This window comes from Syngnathoides biaculeatus, chromosome 3 (assembly GCF_019802595.1).
Source record: "Syngnathoides biaculeatus isolate LvHL_M chromosome 3, ASM1980259v1, whole genome shotgun sequence".
In the NCBI taxonomy this organism is placed as follows: domain Eukaryota; kingdom Metazoa; phylum Chordata; class Actinopteri; order Syngnathiformes; family Syngnathidae; genus Syngnathoides; species Syngnathoides biaculeatus.
The window spans coordinates 12,741,658-12,756,090 of NC_084642.1; the positions used below are offsets into that span (position 1 = coordinate 12,741,658).

At 39.2% G+C, this 14,433-nt stretch overlaps 2 protein-coding genes across 11 annotated transcripts in view; one reads left to right on the forward strand and one right to left on the reverse strand.

The window, feature by feature from the left end:
• Positions 1 to 10,510, reverse strand: part of spata17 (spermatogenesis associated 17) — a 73,158-nt gene extending 62,648 nt beyond the window's left edge. Inside the window, exons 1-5 of the mRNA XM_061814393.1 lie at positions 10,317 to 10,510; positions 9,950 to 10,039; positions 8,895 to 8,976; positions 6,614 to 6,664; positions 5,033 to 5,136 (exon numbers count right to left, since the gene is read on the reverse strand). Coding sequence (XP_061670377.1) covers positions 5,033 to 5,136; positions 6,614 to 6,664; positions 8,895 to 8,976; positions 9,950 to 10,039; positions 10,317 to 10,384 — 395 coding nt within the window. The 5' untranslated portion in view covers positions 10,385 to 10,510. The remainder of the gene's footprint in view (positions 1 to 5,032; positions 5,137 to 6,613; positions 6,665 to 8,894; positions 8,977 to 9,949; positions 10,040 to 10,316) is intronic.
• A 38-nt stretch (positions 10,511 to 10,548) lies between these two features.
• Positions 10,549 to 14,433, forward strand: part of esrrga (estrogen-related receptor gamma a) — a 254,158-nt gene continuing 250,273 nt past the window's right edge. For 9 of the 10 annotated variants that reach the window (XM_061814383.1, XM_061814385.1, XM_061814382.1 and 6 more), the window contains exons 1-2: positions 10,552 to 10,695; positions 11,973 to 12,120. The gene's annotated coding sequence lies outside the window, so the exon portion shown is untranslated. Of the gene's footprint in view, positions 10,696 to 11,972; positions 12,121 to 14,433 lie in introns of all 10 variants that reach the window. The other variant, XM_061814389.1, reaches the window with a different exon arrangement.

A 14,433-nucleotide genomic window follows, 5' to 3' on the forward strand; every position in this document is an offset into this window, starting at 1 on the left:
CTGTTTTTAATAAACAGGCCTACTACTCTATTGTATTTTAACATTTGTTTTCATGTCATTATGGGGTTCTTAGTGTAAATACTACTTGCATTACTGGTTACTTAGGTGTTTAAAGTTGCTATCCAATAAAAACCAGATGTCACCTTTAAATTGCAAAGGCCCTGAAGATTGTACTGTTCAGAATCCTACCAACATTTTAGGGAAATATATCACCTCCCAAAGACAAATTTAGAACTGCTCTCACCTAGTCACCTGAGACATCAGCTTCCTCACAAAAACTCAGTTCTGTTATATTTTGTTAGGGTTTTTTTCCATTACAAAATTGTATGATATACAGTACATTGTGGAGCCAGCATACTCACGTTCCACCAATACCCAAGTACCGGTAATACTTTAGGCTAGTGCAAAAGTGCCAAAAATCTTTTTAAACTTATAAGATACATAAGAAAGTTGGGAAAAAAATGCGGGTGGCCTTGTATTTGTCCTTATTTTTTTTCATAATACTTTAAATGCAAGTACAGTTAACTACATTTTTGTGGTGGCGAAAGTGTCAACCAAAAGAAATATTTGTGTTTTTAACATTTCTGATGGAATTATGTTTTTTTTCTCCAAGAACAAACCTGGTATGGACTATGTTCAACTAAGAGGTTACATCTCATCTTCAAATTCAAATAATTGGAAAAAAAAGAAATACAATACAACATAAAGAAACCAAATAGCACTCATAGAAGTCCAATAATATAATATTCAGTGCTGTGGACACGATCAATAAATGAGCTAATCAACCTCACTTCAAACCCAAACTGATGTGACCCAGGTCTGCTCACTTATTTAACAGTTAATATAGTACAGCTAAATTTCCCATCTGTCTCTCTCAATAATTTACCTCCTGGTTCAGAATGGTGAGTCAAGGTCTGATGGGATATCAGAGACTGAGGGATTGTGGGACAGTGGGCCAAACTTGCGGTCATCAAGGCCAGCAACAGTGCAACTAATTGGCTAAGTTCTAAATATTTAATGGAGATGTGACCTGATTGGCTGCTTAATTGCTCCAATGAAATGATTCAATAGCAGGCAAATGGAGGAGAAAGGGTTGTCACCCAGTCAATTGAGACAATGACCAGCTCAAGATATTGAGCTTTTTACACTGATTTTTCATTTAAGTGACTCACAAATTGATCAGTTACTTCTGTAAAGCACTAAAATCAGGTGCCACACTGGTTATATTCGATCATTATTTTGTCTGAAAACGTTGAAACATTCTCAAAACTGTCCTCATGTCCCTTCCATTGTTTCCTTCTCAAAAGTAATTTTCTTAAAAGTCAAAGAGAGCACAGCAGCCAGATTATGCTACACCACACACATACAGACGCACACTCAATATACAAATCCAATCAAAATGAGGGAGTGAACTTGTCTCCTCCCAAACTGGATCAGAAAGAAGCTGCAAAAGAAAGAGTGACGCATAAAAGCGGGGAATGTTGGTAGTGCAGGTCCCACTCCAGTGTAGCAGCTCGCCTTTCATCAATGTCCTTGAGAGGGACACGAGAAAGGGAGTGATGAAGAAAGCTGGAGAAACGAGACAGAAGAGGTAGGTGGAGGATGTGAGACGCCACACATAAAAGGAGAATAAATAACCCTACCCACTGTCTGAACATTTCTATAAGTTAAAGTAAAATAAGTTTCAAATGTTCCTGTGTTGTTCCAGCATCATAAGGAGAATATTTATCAGATGATGCTAGTAATAATTACCCAGCTGTTAATGGCAGATAGAGGAATAATTCATGCAGTCAACAGGCCGTGTTGGTGGCAGCGGCGATGACTCCAGCACATTTAGTAAATATGCAAAACAGCCTTGCTCTGGTTTCCTAATTGCCCCCATTGTCCCACTATGTGCCCTTATTAAAGCCCAGGAACTTTAAGTGTCTCGCTGACAAAGTGATAAATTGTTGGGGTGCCTAGGAAAACTGAGGCAGAGTGGGGACTGCGCTGGGGTCTTGACTTCATTAGGCTATGCAGAAGGAGAGGAAGGATGAATGAGGATGGATTCAAAAGCACGGTCGGTGAACTGATGATGGTGGTGGTGATGGGGTGGGGGAGCAGAATTAGAAAATGAAAGCGGGGAGATGCTGGCCAGATGTTTACTTAAAGTGGTTTACTAAGCTCAGGCAAAGGCACATAAACATTTTTTTCCAAAGCATATGCAGTAAAAAAAAAAAAAAAAAAGTCTACTGACCCCTGTTAAAACAAAACAAATGAAACAATTTCAAAACTTTATAAACTATTAACGTGTTACCTCTAGAACTCAATGTAATTGCTTGAATGTTTTAGAAAATGGAAGTTATATAAATTGAAACAATGTGGTTGCACAAGCCTCTTACAACTAGGATGTGCCTCTTATAAGAATCCAGTCATATTCAAACTCATGTTAAATATGAGTCAGATCACACCAGACCATAAAATTCTCAAATTTGTTTGAAATTTTTGTTATTGTCAGTTTTACTCTCTTTGATAGTTCTAGCCATACTTCAGAAAGTTATATGTGAAGCATGGAGTGGGAACCTTGGGCAAGGTGGAATCAAAGTCAGTGTTAGGCCAAAACCTTCAGGCTTCTGCTAGAAAGCAAAATAATTTCAGCAAAAGCTTGCTGGAAATGTATTTGGGGTTAATCAGAGTTACTTTAAATCAGTGGCAGGTGTGTCCTCAAACAATTCCCATTAATTCACATCTACACACTTGTGCAAGCATATTTATTTCAGTCATTTATTTGAATTTCCCTTTTCAAAAGAAAGAAAAAAAAATCAATTGAGTTGCATAAGATATGGTCCTTATTGGTAATAAAAGTTTTTAAATTATTTATAGTGGTCTCATTGTTATGTAACCAAACAACTTTTGAACAGGGGTGCACAGACTTTATATGTAATGTACATCTGTCATATAACAGTTTGAACCTATAATGTTGTTATGTCAGGAATTTTGTTGTACATTGAGGATCCTGTATGATGTCTTTTGGAAAGATTGTTTAGAGCAACAAATCAGAGGTCATCCAGCATAACGGAATTAATGTATTCCACCCTTTTAGGGTTTATTGCAATTAATGTTTTTGTTTTTATCTGAACCCCCCCTAAAATGAATCTAGATTTTTTCCTCTATCATCATTAATATTATTTTTGTAACTTTACTTAAGCACGCTATTTATTTGTTATTCGTCCCCCTGTATAATTCCCCTTAATTTTTTTCCCATTTCTTTATTTACAGCCTACGTTCATACTCCAGAACATGCCCAATTGACTTTGTTTTTTTGTTAAATCTCATCTTTTTATGTAGTCATTCATATGACAAAAACATATGTGTAATGAGAAATGTTCTTGACCTGTTTTACTCTTTGCTGAGCGATTTTTTTTTTTTTGCCCCTTCCTTGCTTGTGTACAACTCAGCCTTTTGGGATGCTCCTTTTATAAGCAATGACTCACCCATTACTAATTAACCTGTTCACCTGTTAAAAGTTCTTAACAGGTGTTTAGTTTTTTAAAATATTCCTGAATTTTCTCATCTTTTGTTGCCCACTATTCCAGCTTTTTGTAAAGCACTGCGGATATGCAATTCAAAATGCGAAAATATTTGGAAAGAAACAATAACATTCATCAGTTTGAAGATTAAATAGCCTGTCTTTGTAGTGTATGGAATTGAATAGAAATTGAAAAGGATTTGCTACTCAATGTATTTTTTTTTTATTTACACAAAGTCCCAACTTCATTGGAATAGGGGTTTGTAGTTCTGCATTATTTGAAATAGTCTAAGTTCATCAAGATTGTTTAAAATGAATGTAACAGTAATTCTCGTTTCTCAACAGCATAAAAAACAAATTAGGCACCTCAATTTAAGTGTTCCCAAGATTACAAATGCTCAGTTTACTTATTGTGCAGTAATGGGTAAAATATTTAATCATTATGTGTTCAGTTTAGTATATTTAATAGTAATGGTCTAAACAAAAATCAGTACAGTAATGGAGACTCCTTCCTGTCTGGATGATGGATAAGGGCTTTTATGAAATAAAAATACAGTATCAGAATAGTGGAGGAAGTTGTGCATATATTGTTATTGTAGTGAAGTGGTAACAGCCTGCTCACTCCTCCCTTTACAAAAAGATGCAAATGCTGTTGGGGAGTAGGTGGAGAAGTCAGTGATCCAAGCAAATTTACATGTAATTTTAGCAGAAGCCTAAAGATATTTTGTGGTAAAATATATTAGCAAAGTTAAAATATGACTTCCCAACTAAGTGACATTTTTTTTGTGTGTGTCAAAAGTAAAAGATGGTGTAGCTGTAGTAGTAAGCCCTGGAGCGCGGGGTGTTACATTACTGCAGCAGCTGGGGTTCGCGTGAAAGGCTAATTTTTAATTTCTTCACATCATTCACTTCTTCCTTTGCTTAGCCTCGAGCACTTTAAAGGATTTTTCTCCTTCGCTCTTCTTAGGGGTCTCATTCTTTGTCTCTGTGTCACTTTAATTTCCTTACATTTTCTCTGAGGTAATTTCTAGTCTGCAAGGACAGATCTTAGTTACCGCCAATGTCTCTCGCTTTTGGCCTCACTCACTCGTCTGAGGTAATCAGCAAGATCCTATGAAGTAATCTTGAGTAAGAAATACTGACCAACCTTATCTTTCAATATTAATCCTTTAACGCAATAATACAGGATTTAAAAACATTTAAACATGTTTCTAGAAGCACACCCTCTCATAACTGGGATTTGGCAGTGGAATTAATGCATACTTGCCACCATTTAAAATGTGTCTGAATAACTAAGGATGTTTGCATCCTTGCAGAAGCCTGAAAGTTTTGAGGTAACACTTAATACTACTTCAAACTATTCATAATTCCTTCCAACTTGTCTGTGGCCCACCCAAAAACATTTCTGATATTAACTCATTATAATTACATCTTATGACAACCAACCAGGCACACAGATATTAGAAAACATGGATTAAAGAATGTGTCCACATGTGTATTTTTTTATGGATGATTATTTTATACCTTACTAATTCATTTGTTCTGGATAGTCTTTCCAGATAGCTCTTGCGAGAATAGAAGCTATGGATGTACTTTCGCACATAGAATCCTCGCCACCTTCGCTGGATCTGTGGAGAAGAATGTATAGAAAAAGACATTACGAAAATAACAGGATTAGTGTCCTGAACAAGAGCCTTCAATCATACAGCAAATTATAATGCATTTTTCCCCACTGCCACGATGGAGGGACAAGCCGAGGTGGGATGGACAGCTGTCACAGTTCCATACGTTTTACTGCATCCCTGCAGATTGATTGTTGAGGCTGCAGATTAGCCTCACCTTGCACACACCCACACATGTGCGTGGAGCATGTGAGGCAGAAGGCTGGATGTCCTTCAGACTAATTAAGAGATTAAAACAATGGCGAGTAAAAGAATCATCACACTATCAGACTAAGGAATAGGAGATACGACGGATGGAGGATGGGGCGTAATACAACAAAGAGCAAAATGAGAATTAGCATTGATCTGCCAGTCAATAGATAATTTTAAATAAAGTAATTGCCGCCTCTCGAGTTCTTGCTGACCTTTGTTGACAAGTGAAATCGATGGCTGTTGAATTTGATACAAATCCGAGGTGCAGCATGTAAACATTGGTTTCTATTACGGCCCTTATACATTATCCTCCGTTAGTTAGCGTGGCTCCATAAACTCGAGGGGACCGGCGAGAATGATTCAAAGGAAGTGTCACAGGGGGATTCGGGCATGATTGTTTCTCCCACTGTGTCTTTTCCCTTCTATTCACATGGCACCAAATATTTCTTTGGTAATAAAGGCTTGGCGAGTACCATTGCCCTTCACTGATTCGTTCTTGTAAAGGGTCACTGGCACTGGATTTCAGCCCCATTCGCATGTGCACATTCTTGCACAGAATGCAAGTAAGAGGCAGGCTAAACACATGGCAAAGTATTACAGCATAAAAAGCAAAGTAACTTTCATGGAAGTGTATATTGTGACGCAACAAAATAACACAAAATACTTTGGCGGTAATAGATAATGCTATAATTAATTGAGTTTATGCATTTAATGAATAAATGAACACCATACCTCAAATAAACATCTTTGTCCATTAACAGAACAAAATAAGAGGTGGTGTAATATCCTTGAGATCTTTCTTGTAACAGAGTTGAGGAGACAAGGAATCTGTAAAGCTGAAGTTAAGAAAAGTGAGGAGTATTTGAAAGGGAATGTGCCCCAGAATAAGAGGAAGCTGACGACGATCAGCGAAAAAGTAACATTTTTGGATATGATAAAAGATGGCAGAAGTGACGCTTTTGTGGCACCCCATTATGGCATGAATAAATCCACGGTGCACTATATAAAATCCGTAAAACAGCTTCAATAATTTTTGTGACATCAGTCCTGACACTTCTCTCACAGACCTCATTTTATTTGAAAACTAAGACATGAGTTACAATGTTGTTATTTTTGCCATAAAGAGGGGACGTTAGGAAGTTCTCACAAGACATCAGCTGTACGTACCATCAACACAATGTGTCCCTCCACCATGGCACTATATTAAAACAGACACAACGGCGATATTTACCCTGACCGCCATGTCATTGTAGAACTTTATCTTCATGATAAAATATGCTGCCTGTGAACACAAATGGAAAAGTTGTGTTACATGTTGTCTTATGGCCCTCTGATCAGTCAACAGCAGGCGTCAAAAATAAAGAGCTCTTTCTACATAATACATTTTACACAGCCCAAACAGAGATAGGGCAACTCCAGATGAGAAGAGGAGGGGAAAGCACCAGAGAAGAAAAACACACAAGAGTCAGGGGAGTATGGAGGTAGAGAGAGTGATTAGGGGGACTTTGTATCAAGGGGAGGACAGTGCTCTCTTAATACACCAACACACACGAGGGCCAGTAAAATCTATGGCGCTGAAGCAGTGAGCTAATGGAGATGTATGACGGCCAAACGTTCTCTCCTCTGGATTTCATAATCAATGACAGCACTGCCAAAAGAGACTCGCATAAGGCCAGAGAATATGCATCGGCACACTCACAGCAAATGCACGGGGCTGACCACTGGAGGCCCATTTCGGAACCAAAATTGAGAGTCGTCTATAAAAGGGATCCATATCTCAACATATCTTTTGTTAATAACGACGGTGAAGACACAGAGGAGACTTGAAAGGTGGCTGTAAATTCAGCCCAGTGTTTTCAGACAAGGCCTTTTTAGAACTCCCATTATTCATGATAGTGACTGGAGGAAGTAAAACTGCAGAACAGTGTTCTTAAGTTATTTTGATGAACGTTTGGAATTTATTATGAGAAAATGCCTTTTTTGGGGGGAGAGGAGTCTTTGACTCACCCTCTAAATGCAGAGTCAATATTTGTTTTCACAGTAATAAATAAATTTAGAATCAGGATCAATTGATGGCAGTTTTCAGATATTTAGTGTTATTGAGATTTTTCTCAGTTAGCATAGATGCTATGCTCAGATGAAACCAAAACATGTGTTTGGGGAGAGAGAAAGCCGAATTGCATCCAACAAACACTCCGCCTACTGTGAAGCATAAGCGGTGGAAACATCATGCTTTGGAGATGTTTTTATGAAAAGGTAGCAGGAGAACCGATCCGTATAAAGGGGGGAAAAAAAAAGGTTAAGCATATATAAAGCCTCTTGCCCAGAGTCAGCTGGGATAGGTTCCAGAACAGTCCTGGAACCAGTAATAGTGGAGCAGGGCATGTCCTGTTTGGAAACTCTGTGGGAATCCTAATAACACATGCTGGATGTTGCCCGTTTGTCTTTAGGCAGCTGAATGAAGCCTTAACCATGCGTTCAGTGCCTTGGTGGCCGGATGACTTGATTATTAAAACGCTTCAAATGCAGCGGTTACCGCATTTTAAATATAAAAGGAGGAAAAATAGATCACAGAATATTAGGCGAATTTATTCAAGACAGACAAAATCATGATCAGGAACCAGACCCCAAGTCAGACGTAGAAAACCATGAGTTAACCGTGCTCACTAGAGGGAAAACCAACCATTTAGTACATTTTATTTTATTAAATACTGACCTACTAGTGTTAGGACAAAATAATTGGAAGTGAATTAGAAATAATTCTAGACATTATGACGCAGAGGTCACTACATTCAAGAAATTTTCCTCAACTGGACCTCTAACTTTTAATGGAAGACCTTTGGAGTAGAAGAATGGAGTCTCTGTCAACTAATTCAAAACTGTGCAAAGTGTGAGTAATTCAAACGAGCGCTCATCTGTTCCCAAATAAACTCTTTTTAGCCCATATGTGAGTTATGACACATCCTTCATCGTTTATTTCAGTTCGCCTTGCCGCCATATTCCCAATTTTTTTTGAACGCCTCCCAAATGGCGGCTGGCAGTTATGCTTTAGCAAACAGTCAATTTAGGGGCATGATAAATAGCTTGTTGTGATACGTTTACAAAACTCAATCCAGGGGAAAATTATATGTGAGAGCGCTGGGTATTGGATCCGGTATCAGCAATCTGTTCAATTAAGAAGCAGTTGGAGGCAATATGTCGAAAAGGCTGCCTTGTTTTACTAAAGCACACAAGTATACACAAACGTGCACAAACACACTTGGACTATCACCATTTGCCTCAGTCTTTTCCTAACCACACTTGTTCTTAAATACATCCCAAGAATTGCGGTGCATATAAAATTCCATTGCATATTACATCATATTTCCCAAGTGCTAATTTCACCATGTGTAATGAGTGAATTATATTTCTTAAGGTCAGATACAGGGACTTGGGCATACAGCAATTGAATTCTAATGCATGCTATCATAACCAAATCAATACATCTATAGCTATTCCTAGTTCTGGCTTACCATCACCATTTGTCTGTAACGTGCCCTTGCTCTGAAGCCTCGCCATATCTTCTGTATAATGACCGCCTTCTCATGCAGACGCCTGTCATGAAGTCATATTGGGAAGAGGATTAGATGGGTATTTTGTGCGGCTGAAATGGTCAGGAAAACTTAAATTAAATTGCGAATCTCTTTGTTACTGTGTCAAATAAAAATACAATACCATCAGCAACAGGAGCAAATGAAAAAGGGGAAAAAAAGCCAAACCCTGCATTAAATGTATTTAAATTTGTTGTTGACTAAGGGGGGATATCAGTTATAAACTCATGCCACTTTTATGGAAAAGCAAGGAAAACAGATTTTGCTTGCTGCTTGCTCACAACTGTTATGATGTAAAAGAATTGAATTAAAAGGTCACAGGATCGTTACTGTAAGACATACACTGAAAATTGCTGTTCCTCCAGGCCTTTCGATCATGCCCGATGAGCCTTTCTCCCCCTTTTTGCAGCGGCACACATTTGTATTCATCTTCAAACATACTCTAAATGCAAGTCCATTGCAAATCTCCACCTTCAATGAGGCCATCAATTTCCAAAAGGCCATTTATACACCCAGAAAATCAATGATTATAGTGGGATAGCACAACCCCAGAGTTGCACTTAGGGAGCTAAAATTGTTGCTAATTATCCACTTAACGTATTGATCAATTAACTAAAGTAATCTGAATTAACCTACTGTCTGGAAGTTTGTCTGCTGACCCTGCAGAATGGTGCTGGGGTCGCAGTACAGAACAGGCATGGAGTGTGTGTGTGTGTGTGTGTGTGTGTGTGGAATGAAAACATGGACCAAGCGACATTTATTCCTCAATGCCATTTGCAAAGCTCCAGAAGTCCTACAATTATGGGAGTGAGCCAGTATCAGGGTATTCCCTGTAAATTAACATAGTTATCCAGCAGCCTGCCCAGATGTTTTATTCGCCTTGGTGGAGATGGAGAATCTAAAATTGCCGGGCCTGTATAAACAAATAAGCATGTAATCTGTCACATGCCCAATGAAGACACGTTAGTGAGTATTACCTGATGTAAAAGCGCACCTTGAATCCTCGGAACCAGCTCTGAATTAGGAGAGAAGCCTTGTATTCCGTCCGTCTGGTTGCCTCAGCTAACCTGAAGGAGGAAAAATAATACGTTTTTCTTTCATTTTTTTTTCAGGTAAAAAAACATGTTTATGTTTTACAAATAATACGTATAAACCGCTGTTGATCTGCAGATAACAACTTTCTTCTGAGTGGCTTACATTTAAGAGGGTCTGCTTAAAATAAGACAGTAATGGCAACTATATTATAGATATGTCAAAGTCTAGCTAACGCAGCTACCGTATGCAGCTGTCACCTCAACATAAACGTGTCGTATGTCTGCTGATGTCGTGCATCGTTACTGGTACCTTGCTTTGTAAAAGTGTAGCTTTCGGAACTCTTCGAGTACAGTCTGAATCTGCAAGAGCTCCGCCATGTCTTCCTCGTTTACGGTTTCCGTGGAAACATAGAACCTGAGCGTGACAGGTTACTTCCGGAACTTTTTTTTATTATTATTTAAAAAAACATTTTAATGCATTTATTTGATGCACCGCCTCATGGTTTGACTCATTTGGGATTAAAAAGAGAATTAGTTTTAATATTTAGATTTTGTAAACAGTGACGCAATTGTTCCCCTACTGCGGACGTTGGTAGCTCACTAATTGTTTTAAAGGAAATTACGCTAAATGGTGACTACCGTCAGTCCTTCAACATACGTAACAGGCCCCCTTTTATTCAGTCCAAAAGGTGAGTCACATTCTGATATATTCTCACTGCACCAATATATTGTTTTTGTATGATGCGTCAGGGTCATGTTTACGATTGATATCTCTAAATGTGCACAACTTAGTATGATGCAGATAAATAATAAACTTATGCTGCAGAAAGCCCCCGTTTAAAATGTATTGAATGCATACTTGTGCTCTCAATCCATTGCTAATACTAACCTAAATTGTTGTTTTCCATGTAATAAAGTTTTTGGTTCAGCAGAACGAAAGAATAAGATCCCAAACCTAAGTGTTACAACACTCCTAAACAAATTTCAGTACTATATCTAGTGTATTGGTGAATACTTCACCGTCGACCTGACAAATAAGGAACCACAGCCTCTGAATAAAGTGCTGTTGAGTAGAACCAAAATGGTTACATAGAAGAAATAATGAACTAAAACAGCAACAAAATCAAGAGTATAAAGATGGGCAGGAAATGAGAGGTAGATTTTAAACTAAAAAGTAGTAATAAAAATCCCAATGCAAGGTTGAAACGCTTGAAAGAAATCTAGAAACGTAATCAGGATGTTCACAACATATTTTTAAGTAGGCTAAAATTCCTCTTCTGTGAATGCAGATTGTGCATATTGATTGAGCTGCTATGCCCCAACTCCTCACTTCCTCTCTGTCATCCATTTCACCTTTTTCCTGACAGTATCTCCATCTTTCCCTCTTCATCATACAGTTATCAGTTATTTCTCCCTACACTTCATCCCTCATTTCCCCTGCTTCTCCTCATAAGCCATATTCACCTGTCGAAATGATCCCCTCAGCATGCCTGTGTGTGCAAGGAAAGATACGAGCCTACAGATTATGGATTTTTTTTTTTTTATATCAAGGTTTTTTTGTAAAGTCTCCCCAGACCCAAATTACGTGGTCCCTCCCAACTTCGAAACTTACTGAAATGTATGATGCATTGCCATAACATGGACAGTAATTGTGCATAAACTAATGGGTAAAAAACAAAGACACATATGAAAACAAATATGCCCCAAAACTCCATTTGCCAAGATCTTGCATGCTTCCTAGATAATAATACAGCATTTCACTGTGGCAATTGGTGAGCCACTAAAAAAAATTACCTGCGTCACATTTTGGGTCCTGACCCAACGTTTGGGAAATCCTGCATTTTATAGGTACGACAACCAAAACTGTAGTAAGACATTGTGCATCTCCTTGTGTGTTGTGTATTCTTGCTTCTAGCAAGCTCAAGTGGTATTTTCTCACTCTCTCCTATATTTTTTTTCCTCTCAGGCTAATTTGCTGTTCGAAGGCCAAGCCGGTTGTGAAGAACAGAAGGCAGACGTCCTACATAGAATTATGACTCCAGGGTGAACCAACTACACTTCAGCCCATCCATCGAAGACTGGCAGGACGATGGCCTCCCCAGCAATTACTGGAGGTACGTGGTTGTGACAAGTCGGGACGGACGCCGAATCCGAAGTATTGTTTTCTGACAAGACTGTGATGACGGGACAAAGCCATTTGTCCTGCAGTTGTGTTCATTAGGTGTCCCCAGGAGAGAGAGTGATTTGAAAAAAGTGAAAGCACATCATGGAAAGACCCTATGTTTACACACTCTAATGACCCACTTCTAGATTTAGACAGACCAGACTACTTTCTGGTCCTGTTGTCTTGTAATACAGTGGAAAATTCAAAATCAAAGACCCCCATCCATCTGTACCTCCGTTCTCTATATCGCATGTCCTCACTTGCACAGGTGAGCTGGAGACTATCCCAGGTGACTTGGCAGAGAGGCAGGCTACACCCCGGACTGATTGTCAGCCAATCACAGGGCTCATAGAGACAAACAACCAATCACACTCACATTCAGACCTCTTGTCAATTTAGAGCAGTGGTTCTCAACTTTTTACACCAAGTACCACCACCATGACAAACATTAAAATACAGTAACATAGATGAACTATTAAACTATCTTTTTATGGTTCAAGAAATCTGAGCAAGTACAATTTTATTTATTTATACAGTATTCAACATCAAACGCCTACACCAGTTCGGTGTTCGGATCGTCAATGTGTTCAATGTTTTAATAGATGCTGGTGTGTCATTATTTTTATGCGATAGTTCGGTCTAGTGTGGTTTAACCACCGTGCACATTAATGGCGTTTATATTAATACCCTGAGTAAATCACATACTTTACGGTCTGGGATAGACCGGGATACAGCAGCCAATCATAGTGCACGATTGTGTGTCCTGGAGCCAGTAATATTGGAGCAGGGCGTGTTCTCCCAGGAAAATGTGTGCTTCATTTAAAAAGTTTTCTGAAATGTAAAAATATATATATATTTTTTTTTGCGGGGGGGATGTCTTTTGACTTTTATTATTATTGCTTTTTTTAATATGTAAAAGTGTTTCACAAGTTGTTGTATGGTTTTGCACTTGAGGGACACTGTGGTTTGAAGACTAAAATAAATGCTAAAACCCAACAGTGCAAAAATACAAGCAGACATTTGTCTTATTAGCTGTCTCATTGTTGACATAAAATTATTTCATTGTTTCACTCATCCAATTGACTGAGTGATTTCACTGAAGCTTAGTGCAGTGTAGGCTGAGGCTCGGAGCACTCCTACCGCTTATCTGAGGTTGGAGTCGCGGGGGCAGCAGCTTTAGCAGGGACCCCCAGACTTCCCTTCCCCTGTCTGTTTCATCTAGCTCTTCCAGGCGGATCCCGAGGTGTTCCCAAGCCAGCCAAGAGACGTAGTCTCTCCATCTTTTCCTGGGTCATCCCCTGGGTCTCCTTCCACTGAGATTTGCCCAGAACACCTCAACAGGGAGGCTTCCGGGAGGGATCTGAATCAGAAACCCCAGCCACCTTATCTACCTCCTTTCAATGCAGCGGTTCTACTCGGAGCCTCCTGGATGACCGAACTTCTAACCTTATGGCTAACAGTGTGCCTGGAAACCCTGTGGAGGAAACTCATTTCGGCAGCTTGTTCCCAGGTTATTGTTCTTTTGGTCATGACCCAGAGCTCGTGACCATAGATGAGGATAGAAACTCTTTAAAATCTTTATCACAGCAGACTGATACTAAGTCCGCATCACTGCAGACACTGCACCGATCCACCTGTTGATTATGCCTTCCATTATTCCGTTACTCATGAACTAGACCCCAAGATACTTGAACTCCTCCACTTTGGGCAGGATCTCATCCTCAACCAGGGGAGGTCATGCCACCCTTTTCTGAGTGACGACCAAGGTCTCAGATTTGGAGGTGCTGATTTTCATTCCAGCTGCTTCACTCTTGGCTTCAACCCCCCACTTTAGTGAGATTTGGAGATCACAGCTTGATTAAGCCAACAGAACCACATCTTCTGCAAAAGCAGGGATGGAATACTGAGGCCACCAAACTGGACCGCCTCTGCGCCTGTGCTGCACCTACAAATTCTGGCCATAAGTGTTATGAACAGAATCAGTGACAAAGGGCAGCCTTGGCGGTGTCCAACCCTCCCCAGAAACAAGTGTGACTTCCTGCTTTACACACTATAATCTTACTCCAAGTGTTGCATTGAAGTGACTCTAGTCATTAATTTCAAGAAAGTTAAAACACACTTTTGTACATCACCATTGGGTACAAGCCCATCTTGGTGTGCTTTGTTGGTTTTTACTATCTTCAGTGTTGGCAGACTGAGATTCAAAACAGGGAAACAAATTTTTAAAATAAGAACAATCAACCACTTCCATTTGGAGTGGTCA